This window comes from Prionailurus viverrinus, chromosome C1 (genome assembly GCF_022837055.1).
Source record: "Prionailurus viverrinus isolate Anna chromosome C1, UM_Priviv_1.0, whole genome shotgun sequence".
In the NCBI taxonomy this organism is placed as follows: domain Eukaryota; kingdom Metazoa; phylum Chordata; class Mammalia; order Carnivora; family Felidae; genus Prionailurus; species Prionailurus viverrinus.
In genome coordinates, this window is record NC_062568.1 from 2,083,120 (window position 1) to 2,095,898 (window position 12,779).

At 38.7% G+C, this 12,779-nt stretch overlaps 1 protein-coding gene across 1 annotated transcript in view; it reads right to left on the minus strand.

The window, feature by feature from the left end:
• The window catches only part of GIGYF2 (GRB10 interacting GYF protein 2), a 147,498-nt gene that overhangs the window by 100,047 nt on the left and 34,672 nt on the right, over window positions 1-12,779 (minus strand). The window contains 2 exon segments of the mRNA XM_047869603.1: window positions 2,478-2,573; window positions 3,504-3,633. Coding sequence (XP_047725559.1) covers window positions 2,478-2,573; window positions 3,504-3,633 — 226 coding nt within the window.

The following is a 12,779-nucleotide window of genomic DNA, read 5'->3' on the forward strand; positions in this document are numbered from 1 at the left end:
ATTTAAAAAAACACTAAGAAACAAAAATAAATAAATAAATAATAATTTTTAAAAATACAGAACCAAATCCAGCAATTCCAATTTTACAACACGTGTTCTAAGAATGATTACTTTAGCATAATTTGCAACAGCAAAGTTTGAAAACAACCTACGTATCTAACCAAAAGAGACTGGAAAAACTCTGGATTTTCTCACTTAAGAAATACTAGGCAAGAGAGATGAACAAACTAAAGCTTTGTGTGTCAACATAGATAAATCTAAAATCATGACTGAAAAAAAAAAAAGCAAGCTGCAGAATAAAAACTACAGTATGCTACCTTCAATACAAAATTCATAACCCTATAGGGGCACCCAGCTGGCTCAGTCAGTAGAGCACACAAGTCTTGATCTCAGGGTTGTGAGTTCAAGTCCCATGTTGAATGCAGAGATTACTTAAAAACAAACTCTAGGGGCACCTGGCTGGCTCAGTACATACAGCGTGTGACTCTCAATCTCAGGGCAGTGGCCCCACAATAAGTGCAGACATTACTTTCAAAGATATTTTTAAAATAATAATACAAATTTTTTTTAAATTTTATAGCCCTATAAAATGAAACTTTCATGGCAAGAGAATACACAAGCATGTAATGAAAATAATAAAACATGAATGAGAAAAATAATCCAATTCAAAGTAATCCCTGGGAAAGAAGGGGTATAGTATACCCCAGGCAGTCTCAAATGAGAAATCTTATTTTTTAAAACAAAAACACACACAAATATGTAATGATTTTAAGATTTATATATCTGAACTGTAAATGTATCATCGTTTGTAGTAATACTTTCAAATTTGTCTGTTTCAAATACTTTATAATAGGAATATTTTTAAGAAAAACTAAACCAAAATATAGCCAAATGTCAAATCTATTTGAAAAGGAAATTGGCCAGTTTTGAAAAGGAAATTTCCAACCATCACTGGAGACAGAACCCTTTCTTGTGTACTCCTTATAGCAATAAACACCTTTTGGTCAGTGAAAATATCTGATGATTCTAGATGAAATTACATTTCAGGAATAAAGACAGAACTAGCCTAATTCAGAAGAAATCATAAAACAAAAACTGCTTGACACTATGGTGATGAAAATCACCAAAGATTAATAATATCACACCTGTTTTAGAACTTAACACGGTTCTGACAGAGGTCTTCTAACAAGCCTTTTTTTTTTTTTTTTTAAATGTTTATTTTTGAGAGAGAGAGCACAAACAGGGAAGGGGCAGAGAGGTGAAGGGGGACAGAGGACCCAAAGTGGCCTCTGCACTGACAGCAGGGAGCCGATGAGGGGCTTGAACTCACGAATCATGAGATCATGACCTGAGCCAGTCAGACACTCAACCGACTGAGCCACCCAGGCGCCACAGCCTCTCTTTCTTAATAGTGATATCTTCATAGAAAATATGGCCAGAGTGTAAACAAAATACCCAGAGTTATCACAAAAAATAATGATGAAATGTTCTGGAATTAAACAGTGGTGACAGTTATACAACTCTGTGAATATATTAAAACCCACCGAATTGTATACTTTAAAAGAGTGAACATAGGCACAGCTGGGTGGCTCAGTCAGTTAAGCGTCCGACTCTTGATTTTGGCTCAGTCATAATCACACGATTCAGGAGTTCAAATCCCGCAACAGTCTCTGTGCTGACAGTACAAAGCCTGCTTGGGATTCTCTCTCCTTCTCTCTCTGTCCCTCCCCCACTATCTCTCTCCCTCCTTCTCACTCTCTTTCTCACTCTCAAAATAAATAAACGTAAAGAAAAGAGTGACTATTATGACATATGAACTATGTCTCAAGAAAGCTGTTTTTAAAATTAAAAAAGCAAAAAAACAGTGATGATTCATTTACAGTGGCATTCCAACATTCCAACAAAGCTCCTTTTTTCCATTTACTGCAATTACCGTAAGTTCCATAAAACCAAAAACTCTTATTTATCTTTGGAAAGAGCACACTATAAATAAAGACAACACAAAATCTACTTTCCAGCCTAAAAATCTAACTTTCTCACAATGTCATAAACAAAAATCTGTGATAGAACTACACATTTTTAAGCATATTTTGAGCTGAAAATCTACATTTTCCTTTAGTGGCAGAATGCTCTGGTGAGAAATCAGGTTGCCACTTACTTCTGACAACTACATTTTTCTGAAAAGAAGGCCCTACCTCCCCCCAAAATTACCTCTACTCAAGTAAATTATAAGGGATGGCTCCTATCATCCATAAGGGAATAGAAACATTTCCTTACCTCTACAGAATACTCAAAGCTTCAGAACTAAAGCAGAATCTCATCTACCAAGATAGGCATTCACATATCAAGAAAACAGAAAGCAGGTGGCAGACCTGTGGGGATGTTGGGGCCTTAGAGCCTAAGTGGTAACTTCCTGTTTTCATGACTCAGTGGAAAGGAACAAGGGTTTGACCTAAGGCTCAAAGTTAGACACAAACCTGTTCTTCTTCTGTAAAGGGTACAAGAGCCAACGGAGGCAGGGGCTCCTCCTGTAGGATAGGCAGAAATTCTTTATCCAGAAGGTCTGAAGGTATCTGTATGACCAAACACATGACCATGAAATTAATGCTATCCCTCCAATTAACAAAAATTATAAAAAAAGAAAAAAATACTCTTCTGTTTATCTCTTGGTGATTGTTACAAATATGGAATAAAGCTTATTCAACCACAATTACCTCCAGTAGTACTTACATATTCTGAGAAGGTTAAATATTAACAACCCCAGTCCCTTTCCTCTTCCTCCCATCAGACCACCACTTTAGATTTGATACACAGCATTAACTCTGGCATTCCAGAGTGCACAGTGGAAGGGTGAATATCTTCACATTTAACTCAAGGCACAAGGCAGTAAAGAGTTTCATAAGCAATTTTATCTGTCCTCAGCAGCCATCATTAAAATGTGACATCCCCGACCCATTAATAAAAGCAAAAACAAAGTATATTGTTAAAACAGAAAATATTATCTCTCACTAGTCAGATAGTTAAGTGTACTTTACACTGTTTGGGTTTTGACCATTTATAGGAAACACAAATGTGGTAACATATTTTAAGATGTTCTCTCTGCTAAAAATTGTATATTTAACACAAGAAGGGAAAAAAAGCAGCAACTCCTCTTCTCACTCATAACTTCTAACTGAAAAGAGGTACAATAAAGACAAGAAATTCCTCCTTTCTCAGACATCAAACTGGGATAGAAATGGACATGAATGAGACATTGAGAGGAAATCAGACAAAGTATTAAGTGCTGAATATTCTGTTTCCATGAAGTTTTCTATTCCTATAATGAAATCTTAGGTCCTCAGTAAAAAACACGGGCTCCTTACACTTAGAAGATTCTCTGTCAATGACTACAGGTTTCAAAGCAGGAACAAAGAGAAAAACCATGAGTCCATCATCTATCAATGTATCACTGTACATACCCTGAAATCTCATTCCTAATTCTGAAGTCTTTCCTTTTTCCTTACCTTGTTATCTTTAAGGAAAAGTGCTAACATTTCTTCTCTACCGTAACGATAGTCTGCTAACTTATACTTCGGCAAAGCTGGAGAAAGAGGAGGGGACGTGATACTCCCACCACTGGACAGAGCTCGGAGCCTAGGAGAGACATAAAATACAAAAATGAAGGGTCAAATATTCTGGCACCAAGGACTTTTGTTTTTATGTGCTATAAAAAGGTTCACTTTAGGTCTTTAAAAGAACAGAAAGAAATCCCATTATCTCAAGATTTTAGCTTTCATATAACCATGGTCACAACACGTTGAGAGCAGTTCACTGAGAAACAGACAACCATGTGGTAATTCCCTAACTTAAAGAGGTATCATGATATATCCTTGAGAAATCTGGAGTGAAAAGGTGACACTGTTTCAAACTTGTAGTATCTTAAGCAGGCTTCACACCCAGCACAGAGCCCAATGTGGAGCTTACATTCTTTTTTTTTTTTTTAGTGTCTGTATTTATTTTTGAGACAGAGGGAGACAGAGCATTGAGCAGAGGGGGGGCAGAGAGAGGGAGACAGAATCTGAAACAGGCTCCAGGCTCCGAGCTGTCAGCACACAGTCCTACGCGGGGCTCGAACTCTCAACCACGAGATCATGACCTGAGCCGAAGGCAGATGCTCATCCAACTGAGCCATCCAGGTGCCCCCCAATGTGGAGCTTAAACTCACCACCCTGAGATCAAGACCTGAGCTGAGATCAAGAGTTGGACACTCAACCAACTGAGCCAGGCAGGTACCCCTTGAAATTATAAAGGTAACCTGATTAAAGTAAGGGGCACCTGGCTGGCTCAGTCACAAGAACATGCGACTCTTGATCTTGGAGCTGTGAACTCGACCCCTACGTTGGGTATGGACATTACCCAAAAATAAAATCTTTTTAAAAAAGAAGTGAAATATCACCTTCTACCTGTTAGATTAATAACAATTAATAAATCTGACAATACCAATTAATAAATCTGGAGTATCAGTTGCTAGTAAGTAAGTATGAAAACCAATGGAAATTCTCAAGTAGTAACTGTGGGATTGTAATGGAACAACCACTTCAAAGAATAATCTGCTAATGTTTAATGAAATATTTAGCAAAGTATACTACACGAAAGAAAAAGCAAAACACAGAAGGTTAGGAGCGCCTGGGTGGCTTAGTCAGTTGAACATCCAACTGCTGATCTCGGCTCAGGTCATGATCTCACGGTATGTGGAACTGAGCCTCACACTGGGCTCCGCACTGGAAGTGTGACCCTGCTTGGGATTCTTGCTCTCTCTCAAAATAAATAAATAAACTTAAAAAAAAAAAAAAAAAAAAACCACAGCTTACAAAAAAGAGATACACGTAAACCTGTAAATAAGTTTATACTGTTTAAGAACCATACAAAATGTAGCAAAAGTATAGACACAAACATGAACTGATAAATATAAAACTCAACATAAGATTCTATGTGCAAAGAAAAAGACAGCATCGAGGGAGTTTTAATTATACCTGCAATGTTTTATTTTCTTAGCTTGGCACTGGGTACATGGATATTTGCTACAATTTATACTTTAATATGCCTGTAATATTTCATGATTCATTTTTAATAAAAGCAATCAATGATCAATGTAGAGAAATTCAAAATGCAGTGAAAAATGAAAATACAAAAAAAAGAAAAATTTAACCCATATTTACTGTTAGGCAGAAAAAATATATAACCCTAAAAGGAATGGAACTGGGGAAAGAGGAAATTTTTTTTAATTTTATAAGATGCTTTTATTTTAAAAAGGTGGGGGAACCTCAGCAAAAAATGGCAAGAGTAAGAGCCCACTGCAGCACTGTGTCAAAGAGCAAGTGGCAAAACTGTCAGCAGCAACTCATTGTCTGGGGGCCGCCTGAAGTTCTATAAAGTAGTAAGTACCAAGGGTAAAAGGGGCCAGTGTACTTTAGCCTAAATGAAAATTCAACAGAAGCATTAAAATACATCCCCAAATTGCTAACTTCATTCACATTAGCAAAAAAGAAGAGAATAATCTACACAGTAAAAAAAAAAAAAAAAAAAAAAAAAAATATCAGAGCATTGTAATACCAAAAAAAGGAGGGGAAAAAAAAGGAATGTATTAGTAAATTCAATGGTAGAGTCTTTTCTCAATGTTTCTATCTTCTCTTTTGCACTTACTTTTTTTTTAACATTCATGGGCAATTTTGCACATTTAGAAAAGCCAAGAACTGCAGAACAAACTCTCATGCACCACTCACCCAGCCCTCAGCTCAATAACCCATGGCCAACCCTGCTCCTCCCACCACCCCATCTAACCCTTCTTTAATACCGTTTTGAAGGAAACCATACGCCTTCAAATATTTCCTGAAGGGAATTATTTTCAAGATTTTTTGAGGAAATTTTTGAAGGAAGTTATTTCATTTGTAAATACTTTAGAATGTTCTAAAAGATAAGGATTTTTTTCTAGTCTGGATTTTGCTGAGCTTATTCCGGTGATATAGGTTTACCATGTTTTGCTGTTCTCTGCATTTCCTGTACACTGGAGACTGCAAGTGAAGAGTACTTCGATGTGGCGGTGTGTAATGCCATCAGGAGGCAGTCCCTGGTATTATGGGTCTAGCAATCCCTGAACCAACGCCTGCATAGGTCCCTAAGTTCACTAAGGTTACAAAGTGATTTTATTTTACCATTCTTTATTAGCGGGAGTATTTCTACAAGTAGAAACACCTCTCTTAACACTATTTGGTGTTGTTACTCAGTAGGAAATAGGTTGTTCCTATAAGAACTCATGTTGTTCTTATAGGAAAGTTAGAAAAAAAAGCCTTCTTAGTTTTCAAAATAAGGACTTAGTTCACTAGCATTCTCCAATGGTAACAAATTATTTTTTATTAAAGTATTTCGATTCAATGCACTTCACAATGTCCAAATTGTCTCATCCTTTTTTGCTTTTTAAGTAGGTTCCCCACCCAAGGTGGGGCTTGAACTCCCAACCCCGAGATCAAGAGTCGTATGCTCCACCAACTGAGCCAGTCAGGCGCCCCTCCAATTGTCTCCTCTTTGACCGTGGGAGATTCTTCGGGTTGGCTCCTAATTCTGACACAACCCTAGCAGTCTTTAACAGCTTCTTTTCTATCTGCTGTGTCAAAATGTTCCCGGCACAGCTTATTATTTCTTGCCTCAGCCCTAGAATCAACCATTTCTCCAGGGAGCCTGATTCTCTTTGGTGCATATTAAGAGCACAATTTAGGGGCCAAGAGTACTCACTGCTACTAGGTTGGTCTTTTGTTTTCTTTCCGATTATTCTTGGACTTTGAGGTCATTTAGTCCAACTCCTGTAAGACAGGTTGGAACAACCAGGAAAGACAACATGCCCACAGAGAAGTGATCCAACCTCTGTTTAAGGACCTTCCAGGAAACTGCTTTCCATCAAATTCATGTAAAGCTGGATTCTTTCCTGACGAAGTGGAATTAATACCCACTCAGAGCTGAGGCTGGGAATTTTACATACGCACTACCTCATTTCATTTCAGCTCTGCAACAACCCCAGTAACAAACAAGGGTTACACAACTTGCCCACACAGACAGAGCAAAGATGCAAACATAGGTTTTCATGACTAAAAAGATCAAAATCCTTCCAGCAATACATCTCAAAATTTTATTTAAAATAGCCAGGGTTTATTCTGCCACACGTTAATTTTAAAATATATGTATTTTATTAGAAATTATTTTGGGGCGCCTGGGTGGCTCACTCGGTTGAGCGGCCAACTTCAGCTCAGGTCATGATCTCGCGGTCTGCGAGTTCAAGCCCCGCGTCGGGCTCTGTGCTGACAGCTCAGAGCCTGGAGCCTGTTTCAGATTCTGTGTCTCCCTCTCTCTGACCCTCCCCCGTTCATGCTCTGTCTCTCTCTGTCTCAAGAATGAATAAACATTAAAAAAAATTAAAAAAAAAAAAAAGAAATTATTTTAACGTATCTTTCTTATACTGAGCCGATGTGCTCGCCAATAGTTTCTACCACTAGAGGGCATATCTAGGTGCTCTTTCAAGTGAAAATCATTCCCAAAGTGGCAAATAGTCACAATGCCTCAAGAGACTTTCCTTCTCATGGCCCAACATCCCTAATTTGTTCATCAGCTCCTGACAAGTGGCTTCAAATCCACTCACCACCCCAGTTCCCTTCCAGTGGATCCCCATCACCCATGCCCAAGAGCTCCTCCAGTGTCCAGAACTGAATACTTCTTATAGGCACCACATTTATTAAGAGTAACGTAACCAGAGCGCATTCTCAAGAGATTCCTCCAGCTACTGTGAAGAGAACAGCCAAACAAATGGAGAGTAATTCAAACAAAGATGGTGGCCTGAATAAGGATAATTGTGCTCTACTTAATAATCGACAAATCCTATTCCAAGTCCCTCTTCACCTACAGATATTTGGAAAAGCTAACTCATACCTGGGTAATAAATATCCCTAAAACCCCACCAGTGGTCTTTAACCTCTCTTGGATCTTGCTCCATACAAGCTTCTCTTCTAGAAATTTAATCCCTATTTGCTTTCCCCTTAGTCTCTAAGTATACCTAAAAGTGATGTGTTTAGGGGCCCCTGGGTGGCTCAGTCAGTTGAGTGTCCGACTTCAGCTCAGGTCATGATCTCATGGTTCATGAGTTCGAGCCCCAAGTCAGGCTCACTGCAGTCAGTGTAGAGTCCGCTTCAGATCCGCCGTCCCCCTCTCTCTGTGTCCCCCCCCCCCACTCATGCGGTCTCAAAAATAAACATTAAAAAAAAAAGTTGGGGCTCCTGAGTGCCTCAGTCACTTAAAGTGTCCAACTTCAGCTCAGGTGATGATCTCGCAGTTCACGAGTTCAAGTCCTGTGTCAGGCTCTGTGCTGACAGTCAGAGCCTGGAGCCTCCTTCAGATTCTGTGTCCCCCTCTCTCTCTACCCATCTCCCACTTGCACTCTCTCTCTCAAAAATAAAAATTAAAAAAAAAAAGTCCCCTCTCTCTCTGCCTTCCCTTGCGCTCTCTCTCTCAAAAATAAATTTAAAAAAAATTTTTCTATAAAATACAATCGTTAGGGGTGCCTGGGTGGCTCAGTCGGTTAAGCGTCCGACTTCAGCTCAGGTCATGATCTCATAGTCCATGAGTTCGAGCCCTCCGTCAGGCTCTGTGATGACAGCTCAGAGTCTGGAGCCTGCTTCAGATTGTGTCTCCCTCTCTCTCTGCCCCTCCCCTGCTCATGCTCTGTCTCGGTCTCAAAAATAAATAAAAACATTAAAAAAAAATTTTTTAGTAAAATTTTTTAAAATTTAAAGCTGGAAATAATTTTTAAAAATAAAAAATAAGTAACAGTGATTTGTTTAAAGCCCCTTTAATGCAGCATCCCCCCCTAGCTATGCACCACTGCATGCACCCCCAAACTATGCCCACATTCCCCCAGTTATGCACCTCTTCCATTCAGAAATATCCCCAACAACCCCAATTACGGGTCACTTCAAAACCCAGAGCAATCTGGATTCTCCCCTTCAATTCCACTACTCCAGTAGAGTTCACAAATAACATCACCAAATCCAAGGGACAATTTCCTATCTTTGTCATCATCTTCCTGGCCATACTGAGATCTGTTTAACACAAGAGGCCCACTTCTATTGTAAGTAGTAACTAACAGGTAGCAGTAGCAGGGCCTCGTAAAACCCATGATACCCCCAAAATCTTCACTTATTATTGTCCCAAATCCTAATGTCAGCTTATGAAAGCAATGTGAAGTGTCAATATACATGTGTGAAGTCAAAAAACATTTCTGGGTAAGCTCCTGATTCTCAACTCTGGCCCTGACCTCTCCCCTAGAGAACAAGGCTTTCATATACAATCACTTACAGCCTCTCCACTTTAGCCCCCAACCCTACTCATCAGCTTATTCATTCCAACCCCCTTCATCACCGTATTCCCAAAGGCAGATAAGGACACCACCATCTAAACCACTGGATTACCAGTCAGGGAATCACGCTTTACTCATTCTACCATTGCCCATACCTAATTACCAGATCCTACCAGTTTTAAATCCTACATCTTGGGGTGCCTGGGTGGCTCAGTTGGTTAAGCATCCAACTTCAGCTCAGGTCATGATCCCACAGTCCACAAGTTCGAGCCCTGCGTCGAGCTCTGTGCTGACAGCTCAGAGCCTGGAGCCTGCTTTGGATTCTGTGTCTCCCTCTCTGTCTCTCAAAAATAAATAAACATTAAATCCTAAATCTCTCAAGCCATCCCATGGATCAACTAACCCATTATTGTCCACACTTTCATTTCTTACCTGGACTGCTGCAACAGCATCCTAACTGATGTACCCAGTCATCTTCCATCTCCCACAGAACTATACGTATATTCCCAATGCAAACCTGAATAAAATGTCCCCTGATTAACAACTGTTGACTGACACACGATGATCAAATAAAACCCAGAGCTTCTTAACACAGAAGGGCTGCCTCCAAGCTCATCTCTCCCACACTTCACACTATAATAAACACAATGTCTCAGAGTTCCTCTCTCAAACTTGCTGTTTCTTGCCCCCTTGTCTTTACACATGCCTTTTCTGCTATCAGGAATATATTTCGAAACCATTTTCACTTGGGCTCCTAGGAGGAGAGGTTAAGTGGAAGGAAGGGAAAAAAGAGTCGAGTCAGAATGAGGAGGATGAGGGGTTGGAAAGAGAATTGTAGAGGGAAAGGAAGAGAGGTCGAAATCCTTAAGACCTTGGCTAGACAAAAGTACCTGCTCAACCTTCACGGATCTAACTGGCTACTGGAAGAAAAAAACTAACAAATGGTCATACAAATACACATACAGCTATCGAAGGATTCTGGAGAAAAACTTGACCCAGTTATATCTTAAGATTATTCTGGATGCTGTAGGGAGAACCATAAGAAGAATGAAAGCCCGAAAACATCAGGCCACTGCTGCAATGGTTTATGTCAGAGATGGTGGTGGCTTATACTGGGGTGATGGCAATAAACAGAAATGAACAGATTTCAAGAGATATGTTGGACACAAAATTGACACAACACTGTGATGAACTAGATGTAGAGATACAGAAGTAAAAGAAACCGAATATCCAGAAAACTCCAAGACTTCCGGCTTGAGCAAATGGGCACACGGTAGTATTTAAGATGAAAAGAAGTAAGTAATCCAAAAGTAGGTACCATGTCCTTTCATGTTTGTTGCGTCAGCACCTAATCCAAGGCACAGAATATAGGAGGCAGGTGAGAAATGTCTTCTAAACAAATCTTAACATTCTCTTCTAAAATACACTCCTGGATAACATCGAATTACTATCCCTTCAGACTGCATAGATGTCTTTTACTCTTTTTGAAAACTGGGATGATTAATGCATCCCATCCTCCAGAATTTCGCTCATCCCCCACAAAGATGATGGCTAATAACCCAGCAACCTCAGGTTTCCCTTCTTTGCCTCCATTTCTCCCCACCCCTTTGAGACTTGAATGCCTTCATCCAACATTTACTAAGTGCCTATGTCCAGTAAGCTAGGCTAAACATGTGCTTACCAAAACTGAGTAATACAGTGCCGTTCTTCTGTTCTCTTCTGAGTAAGGAAAACACATAGAAACACAACACAAAGTCGTAACTATTTCAACAGTTATAAACAAAGTGCTTTAGGGGAAACAAATACCTCACTTTCTTGCAAGGGAACACTTGGGAAAACTTCCTTAAGACCATGTAATGAGATACAAGAAAACCTAAAGGCAATTCCTTGGCTCCTTCCCCATAAAGACGACTAACTATCTGCAATCATTCCCCCAATGATAAATTCCTTAATCATCTACATTTATCTATTTTCAATCCAATATATGTATTTATATATATATAAACATATATAAATAAAACAAGTATAATGATTTTGGGTTTTTTTAAAAATGTCTTTAAGTACACATAATTTTGCAAAAAAAAAAAAAGAAGAAGAAAAATGGGAGGAAGCAAACCAAATGTTAGCGATGGTTCTTTGGATGGCAGGATTAAGGATAACTTGGATCTTTTCTTTTTCTTTTTGTACTACTGTTTCCTCCAAGGTTTTCTGGAACAAGCGTGAATTACCTTGTTACTGAAACTAACAAAAAATTTCAAAAAACCTAAACCTACCAGATTTAAAACCAAAAAAAATTGTTTTTCTTAAGGTAGTACTTAGTGTTTGGTCAAGGGTAAAGCAAACAGGCAGAGGATGGGAACTAAACTAACACAACCTTTCTGGTGGTCAATCTGTCCGTACATCATCCAAAGCCTTAAAAATGAAACTGATTTAATAACTCTACTTCCAGGGAATTATTCCAAAATAAATAAGCAGCAACACAAACAAAACTGTTGAAGGCTGTATACACATATTTATAATAGAAAAACATTAAAAACAACTTTACTTTCCAACAATTCATTCACTCATTTAACAAATATTTATTGTGTACCTATCACTTGCAGGCACTGGAGATACAGCAGTGAACAAAGTATACAAAAATTGAGACCAAAGTACTTGCCCTCAGTGGAGCTCACAGTCTAGTGGGAGCTGGAGAATGGAATATAAATAATAAAGAGAATAAGTGAATAAAATGTTTACCATGTTCTATTTGGATATAGGTCATGAAGAAAAAAATAAGCAGAGAAGATAGGGAATAAGAGGAAGACATTATATATAGATAGTCAGGAGAGGTCTAAGGTGGCAACATCTGAGTAAAAACAATGGTTTTATTCCTAAAAACAATGTGCTCCATTAAATCTATCACACCCTTTTGAATTGCTTTGGTGATTATATAACACATACCTTTATCCCAAATACAGAGATAAGCTAAGACCTAATGACTCCACAGACCTACCTTAACAAGTCCATGTATACAGTCACCCGTAGTCTGTCTCCACAACTGTCAACACTCTCCCATCGTCACTACTATCCCAAGTACATCTCTTCATTTTCTCCGTCTTTCATTGAACATTTATATTTTACATCGTAATAAAAAATATGATCTTAGGAAATGAAGTATAACTAAATGTTTCTGTATGGTTCAGAGTTACACACTGACTGAATGCAATCACTCTAAACTTTGATTCTAAAGTATTCTGGACCCAGCTCCTTGCCTCAAGTTTCACAACAAATGTAATGTTACATGCAGAAAAGCACAGTAGCAGCTTCTATTTATACTGCAGTTTTCTAGTTCAGAGTTACCAGAGTTCCTTAAGGTTCTCATATATTCCCTTTGCCAAAAGGAATTTTCTTTTTGTTTTTT